This window comes from Oncorhynchus keta, unplaced genomic scaffold (assembly GCF_023373465.1).
Source record: "Oncorhynchus keta strain PuntledgeMale-10-30-2019 unplaced genomic scaffold, Oket_V2 Un_contig_1343_pilon_pilon, whole genome shotgun sequence".
In the NCBI taxonomy this organism is placed as follows: domain Eukaryota; kingdom Metazoa; phylum Chordata; class Actinopteri; order Salmoniformes; family Salmonidae; genus Oncorhynchus; species Oncorhynchus keta.
This window is the reverse complement of record NW_026278221.1, coordinates 114917-132552: the sequence shown is the minus strand read 5'-3', so window position 1 is coordinate 132552 and position 17636 is coordinate 114917. Positions and strand designations below refer to the sequence as shown.

The following is a 17636-nucleotide window of genomic DNA, read 5'->3' as shown; positions in this document are numbered from 1 at the left end:
CACCTCAACCACTTCTACTAAAAATAACCCCTCCCCTCCACTCAACCACTTCTAAAATAACCCCTCCTCCCACCTCAACCACTTCTACTAACACTTCTACCTCCTCCTCTTACCTTGATCTGTTTATGAGGAGTTACATTGTGTTTCTCACTGTCAGGACCTCCTCCTCTTACCTTGACCTGTTTATGAGGAGTCACATTCTGTTTCTCACTGTCAGGACCTCCTCCTCTTACCTTGATCTGTTTATGAGGAGTCACATTGTGTTTCTCACTGTCAGGACCTCCTCCTCTTACCTTGATCTGTTTATGAGGAGTCACATTCTGTTTCTCACTGTCAGGACCTCCTCCTCTTACCTTGATCTGTTTATGAGGAGTCACATTCTGTTTCTCACTGTCAGGACCTCCTCCTCTTACCTTGATCTGTTTATTTTTTTAATTTTTTTTATTTCACCTTTATTTAACCAGGTAGGCTAGTTGAGAACAAGTTCTCATTTGCAACTGCGACCTGGCCAAGATAAAGCATAGCAGTGTGAACAGACAACACAGAGTTACACATGGAGTAAACAATTAGCAAGTCAATAACACAGTAGAAAAAATGGGCAGTCTATATACAATGTGTGCAAAAGGCATGAGGAGGTAGGCGAATAATACAATTTTGCAGATTAACACTGGAGTGATAAATGATCAGATGGTCATGTACAGGTAGAGATATTGGTGTGCAAAAAGAGCAGAAAAGTAAATAAATAAAAACAGTATAAAACAGTATGGGAATGAGGTAGGTGAAAAGGGTGAGCTATTTACCTATAGACTATGTACAGCTGCAGCGATCGGTTAGCTGCTCGGATAGCTGATGTTTGAAGTTGGTGAGGAGATAAAAAAGTCTCAACTCAGCGATTTTTGCAATTCGTTCCAGTCACAGGCAGCAGAGTACTGGAACGAAAGGCGGCAAATGAGGTGTTGGCTTTAGGGATGATCAGTGAGATACACCTGCTGGAGCGCGTGCTACGGATGGGTGTTGCCATCGTGACCAGTGAACTGAGATAAGGCGGAGCTTTACCTAGCATGGACTTGTAGATGACCTGGAGCCAGTGGGTCTGGCGGACGAATATGTAGTGAGGGCCAGCCGACTAGAGCATACAGAGTCGCAGTGGTGGGTGGTATAAGGTGCTTTAGTGACAAAACGGATGGCACTGTGATAGACTGCATCCAGTTTGCTGAGTAGAGTGTTGGAAGCCATTTTGTAGATGACATCGCCAAGTCGAGGATCGGTAGGATAGTCAGTTTTACTAGGGTAAGCTTGGCAGCGTGAGTGAAGGAGGCTTTGTTGCAGAATAGAAAGCCGACTCTGGATTTGATTTTGATTGGAGATGTTTGATGTGAGTCTGGAAGGAGAGTTTGCAGTCTAGCCAGACACCTAGGTACTTATAGATGTCCACATATTCAAGGTCGGAACCATCCAGGGTGGTGATGCTAGTCGGGCATGCGGGTGCAGGCAGCGATCGGTTGAAAAGCATGCATTTGGTTTTACTCGCGTTTAAGAGCAGTTGGAGGCCACGGAAGGAGTGCTGTATGGCATTGAAGCTCGTTTGGAGGTTTGATAGCACAGTGTCAATGACGGGCCGAAGTATATAGAATGGTGTCGTCTCTGCGAGAGATTCTCAGGGAATCGCCCGCAGCAAGAGCAACATCATTGATATATACAGAGAAAAGAGTCGGCCCGAGAATTGAACCCTGTGGCACCCCCCATAGAGACTGCCAGAGGACCGGACAGCATGCCCTCCGATTTGACACACTGAACTCTGTCTGCAAAGTAATTGGTGAACCAGGCAAGGCAGTCATCCGAAAAAACCGAGGCTGTTGAGTCTGCCGATAAGAATATGGTGATTGACAGAGTCGAAAGCCTTGGCGAGGTCGATGAAGACGGCTGCACAGTACTGTCTTTTATCGATGGCAACTATGATATCGTTTAGTACCTTGAGTGTGGCTGAGGTGCACCCGTGACCGGCTCGGAAACCAGATTGCACAGCGGAGAAGGTACGGTGGGATTCGAGATGGTCAGTGACCTGTTTGTTGACTTGGCTTTCGAAGACCTTAGATAGGCAGGGCAGGATGGATATAGGTCTATAGCAGTTTGGGTCCAGGGTGTCTCCCCCTTTGAAGAGGGGGATGACTGCAGCAGCTTTCCAATCCTTGGGGATCTCAGACGATATGAAAGAGAGGTTGAACAGGCTGGTAATAGGGGTTGCGACAATGGCGGCAGATAGTTTCAGAAATAGCGGGTCCAGATTGTCAAGGAGTCACATTGTGTTTCTCACTGTCAGGACCTCCTCCTCTTACCTTGATCTGTTTATGATGAGTTACATTGTGTTCTCACTGTCAGGACCTCCTCCTCTTACCTTGACCTGTTTATGAGGAGTCACATTGTGTTTCTCACTGTCAGGACCTCCTCTTACCTTGATCTGTTTATGAGGAGATACATTCTGTTCCTCACTGTCAGGACCTCCTCCTCTTACCTTGATCTGTTTATGAGGAGACACATTCTGTTCCTCACTGTCAGGACTGAGCGTCCTCTTACCTTGATCTGTTTATGAGGAGATACATTCTGTTCCTCACTGTCAGGACCTCCTCCTCTTACCTTGATCTGTTTATGAGGAGATACATTCTGTTCCTCACTGTCAGGACTGAGCGTCCTCTTGGAAGGGGTGCTCTCAACCCCAGACCGAGCAGCTAAATGTGAACTCTTCCCCATGTGTCCATCCTCTACAGCGCTGCTGCTAGCCTCCATCTCGATCCCTTCCTCCTCACACGACTCAGGCTGCTCCTGAGAGGGGTCCTCAGAGCTGCTGTTCATAGGCGACCAGGTATATGCCTGACTGAAAGTGATGTCGTCCATCAGAGAGGTGTCTGAGGCATCTGCCTGAGAAGCTGTTGGAGGCTCATTTCTCCACAGCTTCCTGGGTAGGACCGACGGAGAGTGGACACGATTGGCCTGAAGTGGGACTGCTACGCTGGGCGTAGAGAGGAGTCTGGGTGCTGCTATAGGGGTTTTGTAGGGGGTCCTTAGAGACCAGCTAGGTGTCTGTGAGGCCAGAGGAGTGGTCTGTGTAGGCCCGAAGCCTGGGGCTGCCCTGCGAGGTGTGCCCGGCTGGGCTTGGTTCTGGTCTGGTTGGTCCTGCCCCTCAGCCCCAGGCTGGACCAGCAGCTCTTTGACCAGGGTTCCCAGCCGGGTGTTACGTGGGATGGTGCGTCTCTTGATGGCCGAGGCCATGCCCTCCTGCTTGGCTATGACATATACACGCTTCTGTCCCCGTGTCACAGCCGTGTACACGTGTTTCCACGTCTGGACGCTACCGTTACCCAGCACGTACACAATGGTCTCGGTCTCCGACCCCTGGCGCACAGAGAAGGAAGGTACAGTACAACTGAAGAATTCCATCAGAGAAAATGTCTAACTAGTTAGAATCTACTGAACTGCTTAGTTTAAATCAATCTCTCATCAGTTTATGAATGGAGACAGAGAGAAAACACACACACACACCTGGAAGGTGTGTATGGTCCTAGCCCAGGCGTGTTGCAGTTTACATTCTCTCTGCAGCTCCCTGAAGGAAACACACAGCATCCGTCCGTCACCATCATCCAGAGTCAAGTACCTCTGCTTCCTGCTCCGCTGTGAGCCCGCCTCCTCGGTCACGTCCTGTCATAGGAGGAGACACAACCCAAGAGCACGGCTCAGCCAATTAGAATTGAGCGGCTTACAGAATAGCCTAAAAACACGTGTAACTATTGGTCCTCTCGTTTCTCACATGTTTAATAAAGAATATCTCTCCGTTACACAGACGCTCTTTATTCTTCATTTTGTCACCACTTCCGTCTCTGTGTGGCCCCGTTCCCTCTCAGTCTCTCCTCTCCGTCCAGAACAGGAAGTCTCTGCTTGGTCCTGTCCCTGTCAGATACGTAGCTGTTCTCCAAGTCCTCTGCTTCAGGAGACACTTCCTTGTTCCTGTCTGTGACGTAGCCGTTCTTTGTACAGCAGACTTTATCTCTCGGCTGGAAATCTAGTCGGTTCTTGTTGTTTCTGAGGTAAAAAGATCGACACATCAAACCCAAATTATTTATCTATCTACAGATAAGGAGACCAGCTGGGATTTCTAACAGAAACAAACGAGATCTAGGAGACGAGGCAAGTCCCCTCTGCCTCCTCACATTGCACATTCTTCCTTTTTACAACAGCTCTATCTGGTGGTCTACTCATTACACAGCAGTAGAAACTCTTCTAACCTCCTCCCCCAGTGGCAGAAACTGCATCTCTCCCTACAGCATGACTTCCTATAGCAGTAGAAACAGCATCACTTCCTATAGCAGTAGAAACTCTTCTAACCTCCTCCCCCAGTGGCAGAAACTGCATCTCTCCCTACAGCATGACTTCCTATAGCAGTAGAAACAGCATCACTTCCTATAGCAGTAGAAACAGCATCTCTTCCTATAGCAGTAGAAACAGCATCACTTCCTATAGCAGTAGAAACAGCATCACTTCCTATAGCAGTAGAAACTCTTCTAACCTCCTCCCTAGTGGCAGAAACTGCATCTCTCCCTACAGCATGACTTCCTATAGCAGTAGAAACAGCATCTCTTCATATAGCAGTAGAAACAGCATCACTTCCTATAGCAGTAGAAACAGCATGACTTCCTATAGCAGTAGAAACAGCATGACTTCCTATAGCAGTAGAAACAGCATCTCTTCATATAGCAGTAGAAACAGCATCACTTCCTATAGCAGTAGAAACAGCATCACTTCCTATAGCAGTAGAAACAGCAACTCTTCCTATAGCAGTAGAAAACAGCATCTCTTCATATAGCAGTAGAAACAGCATGACTTCCTATAGCAGTAGAAACAGCATCTCTTCATATAGCAGTAGAAACAGCATCACTTCCTATAGCAGTAGAAACAGCATCACTTCCTATAGCAGTAGAAACAGCAACTCTTCCTATAGCAGTAGAAACAGCATGACTTCCTATAGCAGTAGAAACAGCATCTCTTCATATAGCAGTAGAAACAGCATCTCTTCCTATAGCAGTAGAAACAGCATCACTTCCTACAGCAGTAGAAACAGCATCACTTCCTATAGCAGTAGAAACAGCATCACTTCCTATAGCAGTAGAAACAGCATCACTTCCTATAGCAGTAGAAACAGCATCACTTCCTATAGCAGTAGAAACAGCATCACTTCCTATAGCAGTAGAAACAGCATCACTTCCTATAGCAGTAGAAACAGCATCACTTCCTATAGCAGTAGAAACAGCATCACTTCCTATAGCAGTAGAAACAGCATCACTTCCTATAGCAGTAGAAACAGCATCACTTCCTATAGCAGTACAGTAACTTACTTGGTGCGGTGGTCGCAGTAATGTTTGCAGCAAAGCTCATTGATCAAGGCACACTCCTTCCTGAAAACAAACAGCCACAGTTAAGATACAGGTCTTAATAGAGAACCCTCCACTGTCCCTGTAGTATAGGGAACCCTCTACTGTCCCTGTAGTATAGGGAACCCCTCTACTGTCCCTGTAGTATAGGGAACCCCTCTACTGTCCCTGTAGTATAGGAACCCCTCTACTGTCCCTATAGTATAGGGAACCCTCTACTGTCCCTATAGTATAGGGAACCCCCTCTACTGTCCCTATAGTATAGGGAACCCCTCTACTGTCCCTATAGTATAGGGAACCCCTCTACTGTCCCTATAGTATAGGGAACCCTCTCTACTGTCCCTATAGTATAGGGAACCCTCTACTGTCCCTATAGTATAGGGAACCCCTCTACTGTCCTATAGTATAGGAACCCCTCTACTGTCCCTATAGTATAGGGAACCCCCTACTGTCCCTATAGTATAGGGAACCCCTCTACTGTCCCTATGGTATAGGGAACCCTCTACTGTCCCTATAGTATAGGGAACCCTCTACTGTCCCTATAGTATAGGAACCTCTACTGTCCCTATAGTATAGGGAACCCCTCTACTGTCCCTATAGTATAGGGAACCCCTCTACTGTCCCTATAGTATAGGGAACCCCTCTACTGTCCCTATAGTATAGGGAACCCCTCTACTGTCCCTATAGTATAGGGAACCCTCTACTGTCCCTATAGTATAGGGAACCCCTCTACTGTCCCTATAGTATAGGGAACCCCTCTACTGTCCCTATAGTATAGGGAACCCCTCTACTGTCCCTATAGTATAGGGAACCCTCTACTGTCCCTATAGTATAGGGAACCCCTCTACTGTCCCTATAGTATAGGGAACCCTCTACTGTCCCTATAGTATAGGGAACCCTCTACTGTCCCTATAGTATAGGGAACCCTCTACTGTCCCTATAGTATAGGGAACCCTCTACTGTCCCTATAGTATAGGGAACCCCTCTACTGTCCCTATAGTATAGGGAACCCCTCTACTGTCCCTATAGTATAGGAACCCTCTACTGTCCTATAGTATAGGGAACCCCTCTACTGTCCCTATAGTATAGGGAACCCTCTACTGTCCCTATAGTATAGGGAACCCCTCTACTGTCCCTATAGTATAGGGAACCCTCTACTGTCCTATAGTATAGGGAACCCCTCTACTGTCCCTATAGTATAGGGAACCCTCTACTGTCCCTATAGTATAGGGAACCCCTCTACTGTCCTATAGTATAGGGAACCCTCTACTGTCCCTATAGTATAGGGAACCCTCTACTGTCCCTATAGTATAGGGAACCCTCTACTGTCCCTATAGTATAGGGAACCCCTCTACTGTCCCTATAGTATAGGGAACCCCCTCTACTGTCCCTATAGTATAGGGAACCCCTCTACTGTCCCTATAGTATAGGGAACCCCTCTACTGTCCTATAGTATAGGGAACCCTCTACTGTCCCTATAGTATAGGGAACCCCTCTACTGTCCCTATAGTATAGGGAACCCTCTACTGTCCCTATAGTATAGGGAACCCTCTACTGTCCCTATAGTATAGGGAACCCTCTACTGTCCCTATAGTATAGGGAACCCTCTACTGTCCCTATAGTATAGGGAACCCTCTACTGTCCTATAGTATAGGGAACCCCTCTACTGTCCTATAGTATAGGGAACCCTCTACTGTCCCTATAGTATAGGGAACCCTCTACTGTCCCTATAGTATAGGGAACCCCTCTACTGTCCCTATAGTATAGGGAACCCCTCTACTGTCCCTATAGTATAGGGAACCCTCTACTGTCCCTATAGTATAGGAACCCCTCTACTGTCCCTATAGTATAGGGAACCCCTCTACTGTCCTATAGTATAGGGAACCCTCTACTGTCCCTATAGTATAGGAACCCTCTACTGTCCCTATAGTATAGGGAACCCTCTACTGTCCCTATAGTATAGGGAACCCCTCTACTGTCCCTATAGTATAGGGAACCCTCTACTGTCCCTATAGTATAGGGAACCCTCTACTGTCCCTATAGTATAGGGAACCCCTCTACTGTCCCTATAGTATAGGGAACCCTCTACTGTCCTATAGTATAGGGAACCCTCTACTGTCCCTATAGTATAGGGAACCCTCTACTGTCCCTATAGTATAGGGAACCCTCTACTGTCCCTATAGTATAGGGAACCCCTCTACTGTCCTATGGTATAGGGAACCCTCTACTGTCCCTATAGTATAGGGAACCCTCTACTGTCCCTATAGTATAGGGAACCCCTCTACTGTCCCTATAGTATAGGGAACCCTCTACTGTCCTATAGTATAGGAACCCTCTACTGTCCCTATAGTATAGGAACCCCTCTACTGTCCCTATAGTATAGGGAACCCCCTCTACTGTCCCTATAGTATAGGGAACCCTCTACTGTCCCTATAGTATAGGGAACCCTCTACTGTCCCTATAGTATAGGGAACCCCTCTACTGTCCCTATAGTATAGGGAACCCTCTACTGTCCCTATAGTATAGGGAACCCTCTACTGTCCCTATAGTATAGGGAACCCTCTACTGTCCCTATAGTATAGGGAACCCTCTACTGTCCCTATAGTATAGGGAACCCCTCTACTGTCCCTATAGTATAGGGAACCCCTCTACTGTCCCTATAGTATAGGAACCCCTCTACTGTCCCTATAGTATAGGGAACCCCTCTACTGTCCCTATAGTATAGGGAACCCCTCTACTGTCCCTATAGTATAGGGAACCCCTCTACTGTCCCTATAGTATAGGGAACCCTCTACTGTCCCTATAGTATAGGGAACCCTCTACTGTCCCTATAGTATAGGGAACCCTCTACTGTCCCTATAGTATAGGAACCCTCTACTGTCCCTATAGTATAGGGAACCCCTCTACTGTCCCTATAGTATAGGGAACCCCTCTACTGTCCCTATAGTATAGGGAACCCCTCTACTGTCCCTATAGTATAGGGAACCCTCTACTGTCCCTATAGTATAGGGAACCCCTCTACTGTCCCTATAGTATAGGGAACCCTCTACTGTCCCTATAGTATAGGGAACCCTCTACTGTCCCTATAGTATAGGGAACCCTCTACTGTCCCTATAGTATAGGGAACCCTCTACTGTCCCTATAGTATAGGGAACCCCTCTACTGTCCCTATAGTATAGGGAACCCTCTACTGTCCCTATAGTATAGGAACCCTCTACTGTCCCTATAGTATAGGGAACCCTCTACTGTCCCTATAGTATAGGGAACCCTCTACTGTCCCTATAGTATAGGGAACCCCTCTACTGTCCCTATAGTATAGGGAACCCCTCTACTGTCCCTATAGTATAGGGAACCCCTCTACTGTCCCTATAGTATAGGGAACCCCTCTACTGTCCCTATAGTATAGGGAACCCTCTACTGTCCCTATAGTATAGGGAACCCCTCTACTGTCCCTATAGTATAGGGAACCCCTCTACTGTCCCTATAGTATAGGGAACCCCTCTACTGTCCCTATAGTATAGGGAACCCCTCTACTGTCCCTATAGTATAGGGAACCCCTCTACTGTCCCTATAGTATAGGGAACCCCTCTACTGTCCCTATAGTATAGGGAACCCCCTCTACTGTCCCTATAGTATAGGGAACCCTCTACTGTCCCTATAGTATAGGGAACCCCTCTACTGTCCCTATAGTATAGGGAACCCCTCTACTGTCCCTATAGTATAGGGAACCCTCTACTGTCCTATAGTATAGGGAACCCCTCTACTGTCCCTATAGTATAGGGAACCCCTCTACTGTCCCTATAGTATAGGGAACCCTCTACTGTCCCTATAGTATAGGGAACCCTCTACTGTCCCTATAGTATAGGGAACCCCTCTACTGTCCCTATAGTATAGGGAACCCTCTACTGTCCCTATAGTATAGGGAACCCCTCTACTGTCCCTATAGTATAGGGAACCCCTCTACTGTCCCTATAGTATAGGGAACCCTCTACTGTCCCTATAGTATAGGGAACCCTCTACTGTCCCTATAGTATAGGAACCCTCTACTGTCCCTATAGTATAGGGAACCCCTCTACTGTCCCTATAGTATAGGGAACCCTCTACTGTCCTATAGTATAGGGAACCCCTCTACTGTCCCTATAGTATAGGGAACCCTCTACTGTCCCTATAGTATAGGGAACCCTCTACTGTCCCTATAGTATAGGGAACCCCTCTACTGTCCCTATAGTATAGGGAACCCTCTACTGTCCCTATAGTATAGGAACCCTCTACTGTCCCTATAGTATAGGGAACCCCTCTACTGTCCCTATAGTATAGGGAACCCTCTACTGTCCCTATAGTATAGGGAACCCCTCTACTGTCCCTATAGTATAGGGAACCCTCTACTGTCCCTATAGTATAGGGAACCCTCTACTGTCCCTATAGTATAGGGAACCCTCTACTGTCCCTATAGTATAGGGAACCCCTCTACTGTCCCTATAGTATAGGGAACCCTCTACTGTCCCTATAGTATAGGGAACCCTCTCTACTGTCCCTATAGTATAGGGAACCCTCTACTGTCCCTATAGTATAGGGAACCCTACTGTCCCTATAGTATAGGGAACCCCTCTACTGTCCCTATAGTATAGGGAACCCCTCTACTGTCCCTATAGTATAGGGAACCCTCTACTGTCCCTATAGTATAGGGAACCCTCTACTGTCCCTATAGTATAGGGAACCCTCTACTGTCCCTATAGTATAGGGAACCCCTCTACTGTCCCTATAGTATAGGGAACCCCTCTACTGTCCCTATAGTATAGGGAACCCTCTACTGTCCCTATAGTATAGGGAACCCTCTACTGTCCCTATAGTATAGGAACCCTCTACTGTCCCTATAGTATAGGGAACCCCTCTACTGTCCCTATAGTATAGGAACCCTCTACTGTCCCTATAGTATAGGGAACCCTCTACTGTCCCTATAGTATAGGGAACCCTCTACTGTCCCTATAGTATAGGGAACCCCTCTACTGTCCCTATAGTATAGGGAACCCTCTACTGTCCCTATAGTATAGGGAACCCTCTACTGTCCCTATAGTATAGGGAACCCCTCTACTGTCCCTATAGTATAGGGAACCCTCTACTGTCCCTATAGTATAGGGAACCCCTCTACTGTCCCTATAGTATAGGGAACCCCCTCTACTGTCCCTATAGTATAGGGAACCCCTCTACTGTCCCTATAGTATAGGGAACCCTCTACTGTCCCTATAGTATAGGGAACCCCTCTACTGTCCCTATAGTATAGGGAACCCCTCTACTGTCCCTATAGTATAGGGAACCCTCTACTGTCCTATAGTATAGGGAACCCCTCTACTGTCCCTATAGTATAGGGAACCCTCTACTGTCCTATAGTATAGGGAACCCCTCTACTGTCCCTATAGTATAGGGAACCCTCTACTGTCCCTATAGTATAGGAACCCTCTACTGTCCCTATAGTATAGGGAACCCTCTACTGTCCCTATAGTATAGGGAACCCTCTACTGTCCCCCCTCTACTGTCCTATAGTATAGGGAACCCCTCTACTGTCCCTATAGTATAGGGAACCCCTCTACTGTCCCTATAGTATAGGAACCCTCTACTGTCCCTATAGTATAGGGAACCCCTCTACTGTCCCTATAGTATAGGGAACCCTCTACTGTCCCTATAGTATAGGGAACCCTCTACTGTCCCTATAGTATAGGGAACCCCTCTACTGTCCCTATAGTATAGGGAACCCCTCTACTGTCCCTATAGTATAGGGAACCCTCTACTGTCCCTATAGTATAGGGAACCCTCTACTGTCCCTATAGTATAGGGAACCCTCTACTGTCCCTATAGTATAGGGAACCCCTCTACTGTCCCTATAGTATAGGGAACCCTCTACTGTCCCTATAGTATAGGGAACCCTCTACTGTCCCTATAGTATAGGGAACCCCTCTACTGTCCCTATAGTATAGGGAACCCCTCTACTGTCCCTATAGTATAGGGAACCCCTCTACTGTCCCTATAGTATAGGGAACCCCTCTACTGTCCCTATAGTATAGGGAACCCCTCTACTGTCCCTATAGTATAGGGAACCCCTCTACTGTCCCTATAGTATAGGGAACCCCTCTACTGTCCCTATAGTATAGGGAACCCCTCTACTGTCCCTATAGTATAGGGAACCCCTCTACTGTCCCTATAGTATAGGGAACCCCTCTACTGTCCCTATAGTATAGGGAACCCCTCTACTGTCCCTATAGTATAGGGAACCCCTCTACAGTCCCTATAGTATAGGGAACCCTCTACTGTCCCTATAGTATAGGGAACCCCTCTACAGTCCCTATAGTATAGGGAACCCCTCTACAGTCCCTATAGTATAGGGAACCCTCTACTGTCCCTATAGTATAGGGAACCCCTCTACTGTCCCTATAGTATAGGGAACCCTCTACTGTCCCTATAGTATAGGAACCCTCTACTGTCCCTATAGTATAGGGAACCCTCTACTGTCCCTATAGTATAGGGAACCCTCTACTGTCCCTATAGTATAGGGAACCCTCTACTGTCCCTATAGTATAGGGAACCCTCTACTGTCCCTATAGTATAGGGAACCCCTCTACTGTCCCTATAGTATAGGGAACCCCTCTACTGTCCCTATAGTATAGGAACCCTCTACTGTCCCTATAGTATAGGGAACCCTCTACTGTCCCTATAGTATAGGGAACCCTCTACTGTCCCTATAGTATAGGGAACCCCTACTGTCCCTATAGTATAGGGAACCCTCTACTGTCCCTATAGTATAGGGAACCCTCTACTGTCCCTATAGTATAGGGAACCCCTCTACTGTCCCTATAGTATAGGGAACCCTCTACTGTCCCTATAGTATAGGGAACCCTCTACTGTCCCTATAGTATAGGGAACCCCTCTACTGTCCCTATAGTATAGGGAACCCCTCTACTGTCCCTATAGTATAGGGAACCCTCTACTGTCCCTATAGTATAGGGAACCCCTCTACTGTCCCTATAGTATAGGGAACCCCTCTACTGTCCCTATAGTATAGGAACCCCTCTACTGTCCCTATAGTATAGGGAACCCTCTACTGTCCCTATAGTATAGGGAACCCTCTACTGTCCCTATAGTATAGGGAACCCTCTACTGTCCCTATAGTATAGGGAACCCCTCTACTGTCCCTATAGTATAGGGAACCCTCTACTGTCCCTATAGTATAGGGAACCCTCTACTGTCCCTATAGTATAGGGAACCCTCTACTGTCCCTATAGTATAGGGAACCCTCTACTGTCCCTATAGTATAGGGAACCCTCTACTGTCCCTATAGTATAGGGAACCCTCTACTGTCCCTATAGTATAGGGAACCCCTCTACTGTCCCTATAGTATAGGGAACCCCTCTACTGTCCCTATAGTATAGGAACCCCTCTACTGTCCCTATAGTATAGGGAACCCTCTACTGTCCCTATAGTATAGGGAACCCTCTACTGTCCCTATAGTATAGGGAACCCTCTACTGTCCCTATAGTATAGGGAACCCTCTACTGTCCCTATAGTATAGGGAACCCTCTACTGTCCCTATAGTATAGGGAACCCTCTACTGTCCCTATAGTATAGGGAACCCTCTACTGTCCTATAGTATAGGGAACCCTCTACTGTCCCTATAGTATAGGGAACCCTCTACTGTCCCTATAGTATAGGGAACCCCTCTACTGTCCCTATAGTATAGGAACCCTCTACTGTCCCTATAGTATAGGGAACCCCTCTACTGTCCCTATAGTATAGGGAACCCTCTACTGTCCCTATAGTATAGGAACCCTCTACTGTCCCTATAGTATAGGGAACCCTCTACTGTCCCTATAGTATAGGGAACCCTCTACTGTCCCTATAGTATAGGGAACCCCTCTACTGTCCCTATAGTATAGGGAACCCCTCTACTGTCCCTATAGTATAGGGAACCCTCTACTGTCCCTATAGTATAGGGAACCCCTCTACTGTCCCTATAGTATAGGGAACCCCTCTACTGTCCCTATAGTATAGGGAACCCTCTACTGTCCCTATAGTATAGGGAACCCTCTACTGTCCCTATAGTATAGGAACCCTCTACTGTCCCTATAGTATAGGGAACCCCTCTACTGTCCCTATAGTATAGGGAACCCTCTACTGTCCCTATAGTATAGGGAACCCTCTACTGTCCCTATAGTATAGGGAACCCTCTACTGTCCCTATAGTATAGGGAACCCCTCTACTGTCCCTATAGTATAGGGAACCCCTCTACTGTCCCTATAGTATAGGGAACCCCTCTACTGTCCCTATAGTATAGGGAAACCCTCTACTGTCCCTATAGTATAGGGAACCCCTCTACTGTCCCTATAGTATAGGGAACCCTCTACTGTCCCTATGGTATAGGGAACCCTCTCCCTATGTCCCTATAGTATAGGGAACCCTCTACTGTCCCTATAGTATAGGGAACCCTCTACTGTCCCTATAGTATAGGAACCCCTCTACTGTCCCTATAGTATAGGAACCCCTCTACTGTCCCTGTAGTATAGGGAACCCTCTACTGTCCCTATAGTATAGGGAACCCTCTACTGTCCCTGTAGTATAGGGAACCCTCTACTGTCCCTGTAGTATAGGAACCCCTCTACTGTCCCTGTAGTATAGGGAACCCCTCTACTGTCCCTGTAGTATAGGGAACCCCTCTACTGTCCCTATAGTATAGGGAACCCTCTACTGTCCCTGTAGTATAGGGAACCCTCTACTGTCCCTGTAGTATAGGGAACCCCTCTACTGTCCCTGTAGTATAGGAACCCCTCTACTGTCCCTGTAGTATAGGGAACCCCTCTACTGTCCCTGTAGTATAGGGAACCCCTCTACTGTCCCTGTAGTATAGGGAACCCTCTACTGTCCCTGTAGTATAGGAACCCCTCTACTGTCCCTGTAGTATAGGGAACCCTCTACTGTCCCTGTAGTATAGGAACCCCTCTACTGTCCTGTAGTATAGGAACCCTCTACTGTCCCTGTAGTATAGGGAACCCCTCTACTGTCCCTGTAGTATAGGGAACCCTCTACTGTCCCTGTAGTATAGAGAACCCCTCTACTGTCCCTGTAGTATAGAGAACCCTCTACTGTCCCTGTAGTATAGAGAACCCCTCTACTGTCCCTGTAGTATAGAGAACCCTCTACTGTCCTGGTATAGAGAACCCTCTACTGTCCCTATAGTATAGAGAACCCTCTACTGTCCTGTAGTATAGAGAACCCTCTACTGTCCCTATAGTATAGAGAACCCCTCTACTGTCCCTGTAGTATAGAGAACCCCTCTACTGTCCCTGTAGTATAGAGAACCCTCTACTGTCCCTGTAGTATAGAGAACCCCTCTACTGTCCCTGTAGTATAGAGAACCCCTCTACTGTCCCTGTAGTATAGAGAACCCTCTACTGTCCCTGTAGTATAGAGAACCCCTCTACTGTCCCTGTAGTATAGAGAACCCCTCTACTGTCCCTGTAGTATAGAGAACCCCTCTACTGTCCCTGTAGTATAGAGAACCCTCTACTGTCCCTGTAGTATAGAGAACCCCTCTACTGTCCTGTAGTATAGAGAACCCTCTACTGTCCCTGTAGTATAGAGAACCCCTCTACTGTCCCTGTAGTATAGAGAACCCCTCTACTGTCCCTGTAGTATAGAGAACCCCTCTACTGTCCCTGTAGTATAGAGAACCCCTCTACTGTCCCTGTAGTATAGAGAACCCTCTACTGTCCCTGTAGTATAGAGAACCCTCTACTGTCCCTGTAGTATAGAGAACCCTCTACTGTCCCTGTAGTATAGAGAACCCCTCTACTGTCCCTGTAGTATAGAGAACCCTCTACTGTCCCTATAGTATAGAGAACCCTCTACTGTCCTTGTAGTATAGAGAACCCTCTACTGTCCCTATAGTATAGAGAACCCTCTACTGTCCCTATAGTATAGAGAACCCTCTACTGTCCCTATAGTATAGAGAACCCCTCTACTGTCCCTATAGTATAGAGAACCCCTCTACTGTCCCTATAGTATAGAGAACCCCTCTACTGTCCCTATAGTATAGAGAACCCCTCTACTGTCCCTATAGTATAGAGAACCCTCTACTGTCCCTATAGTATGAGAACCCCTCTACTGTCCCTATAGTATAGAGAACCCTCTACTGTCCCTAACCCCTCTACTGTCCCTATAGTATAGAGAACCCTCTACTGTCCCTATAGTATAGAGAACCCCTCTACTGTCCCTATAGTATAGAGAACCCTCTACTGTCCTGTCCTGTCCCTATAGTATAGAGAACCCTCTACTGTCCCTATAGTATAGAGAACCCCTCTACTGTCCCTATAGTATAGAGAACCCCTCTACTGTCCCTATAGTATAGAGAACCCTCTACTGTCCCTATAGTATAGAGAACCCTCTACTGTCCCTATAGTATAGAGAACCCCTCTACTGTCCCTATAGTATAGAGAACCCCTCTACTGTCCCTATAGTATAGAGAACCCTCTACTGTCCCTATAGTATAGAGAACCCTCTACTGTCCCTGTAGTATAGAGAACCCCTCTACTGTCCCTGTAGTATAGAGAACCCCTCTACTGTCCCTGTAGTATAGAGAACCCTCTACTGTCCTATAGTATAGAGAACCCCTCTACTGTCCCTGTAGTATAGAGAACCCCTCTACTGTCCCTATAGTATAGAGAACCCCTCTACTGTCCCTATAGTATAGAGAACCCTCTACTGTCCCTATAGTATAGAGAACCCCTCTACTGTCCCTGTAGTAGTATAGAGAACCCTCTACTGTCCCTGTAGTATCAATGGTGTAGAGAACCCTCTACTGTCCCTATAGTATAGAGAACCCTCTACTGTCCTTATAGTATAGAGAACCCCTCTACTGTCCCTGTAGTATCAATGGTATAGAGAACCCTCTACTGTCCCTATAGTATAGAGAACCCCTCTACTGTCCCTATAGTATAGAGAACCCCTCTACTGTCCCTATAGTATAGAGAACCCCTCTACTGTCCCTATAGTATAGAGAACCCCTCTACTGTCCCTATAGTATAGAGAACCCCTCTACTGTCCCTATAGTGTTATAGGTGTAGATAACCTCTCTACTGTCCCTATAGTGTTATAGGTGTAGATAACCTCTACTGTCCCTATAGTGTTATAGGTGTAGATAACCTCTACTGTCCCTATAGTGTTATAGGTGTAGATAACCTCTACTGTCCCTATAGTGTTATAGGTGTAGATAACCTCTACTGTCCCTATAGTGTTATAGGTGTAGATAACCTCTACTGTCCCTATAGTGTTATAGGTGTAGATAACCTCTACTGTCCCTATAGTGTTATAGGTGTAGATAACCTCTACTGTCCCTATAGTGTTATAGGTGTAGATAACCTCTACTGTCCCTATAGTGTTATAGGTGTAGATAACCTCTACTGTCCCTATAGTGTTATAGGTGTAGATAACCTCTACTGTCCCTATAGTGTTATAGGTGTAGATAACCTCTACTGTCCCTATAGTGTTATAGGTGTAGATAACCCTCTACTGTCCCTATAGTGTTATAGAGACAACCCTCTACTGTCCCTATAGTGTTATAGGTGTAGATAACCTCTACTGTCCCTATAGTGTTATAGGTGTAGATAACCTCTACTGTCCCTATAGTGTTATAGGTGTAGATAACCTCTACTGTCCCTATAGTGTTATAGGTGTAGATAACCTCTACTGTCCCTATAGTGTTATAGGTGTAGATAACCTCTACTGTCCCTATAGTGTTATAGGTGTAGATAACCTCTACTGTCCCTACTGTCCCTATAGTGTTATAGGTGTAGATAACCTCTACATGTCTGACCCCTCTACTGTGTAATGCTCGTCTTACCTTCTGAAGGCGATGAACTGTGACGTGGCGTCATTCTTCAGTCCTGGAGCAGCTTCCAATAAGAGTTCGATAGCCACCTGAAGGTCTGAATAACAACACATTGTGTTGCATTATATTGGTAGTGTTCTGTGTTTTCAGATGGTGTCCACGGTGTTCTCACCATAGTCAGAGTCCTCGGTGGTGTTGGGCAGCAGGATGAGGATGAACCTCTTGTCTTCAGAGGGCATGGTGTAGCTTCCATTCAGATCCAAGATGGCGTCGTAGTGGAGCGGTCTGAAACTACGATTCATCCCCATCTCTGCGATTCTAATTTTTTTTTTTTTTTTTAAAGG

The 17636-nt window shown here is 46.7% G+C and overlaps 1 protein-coding gene and 1 long non-coding RNA gene across 3 annotated transcripts in view; both read right to left on the bottom strand.

The window, feature by feature from the left end:
* Nucleotides 1-100: 100 nt before the first annotated feature.
* LOC127918162 (DNA helicase B-like) overlaps nt 101-17636 on the bottom strand; it is a gene marked incomplete at its 3' end in the record, with an annotated part of 34094 nt that continues 16558 nt past the window's right edge. Inside the window, exons 8-15 of the mRNA XM_052501441.1 lie at nt 17465-17610; nt 17305-17389; nt 5385-5444; nt 3861-4074; nt 3538-3693; nt 2575-3390; nt 2402-2512; nt 101-359 (exon numbers count right to left, since the gene is read on the bottom strand). Of these exons, the coding sequence (XP_052357401.1) occupies nt 101-359; nt 2402-2512; nt 2575-3390; nt 3538-3693; nt 3861-4074; nt 5385-5444; nt 17305-17389; nt 17465-17610 (1847 nt within the window). The remainder of the gene's footprint in view (nt 360-2401; nt 2513-2574; nt 3391-3537; nt 3694-3860; nt 4075-5384; nt 5445-17304; nt 17390-17464; nt 17611-17636) is intronic.
* LOC127918161 (uncharacterized) lies at nt 15416-16476 on the bottom strand. 2 transcript variants are annotated; one of them, XR_008099228.1, is made up of 3 exons: nt 16352-16476; nt 15847-15933; nt 15416-15536 (listed from the first exon to the last, which is right to left on the bottom strand). It is a non-coding gene; the product is annotated as an uncharacterized LOC127918161 (long non-coding RNA). The 2 variants fall into 2 exon arrangements; XR_008099229.1 differs by lacking the exon at nt 15847-15933 and adding an exon at nt 15733-15819.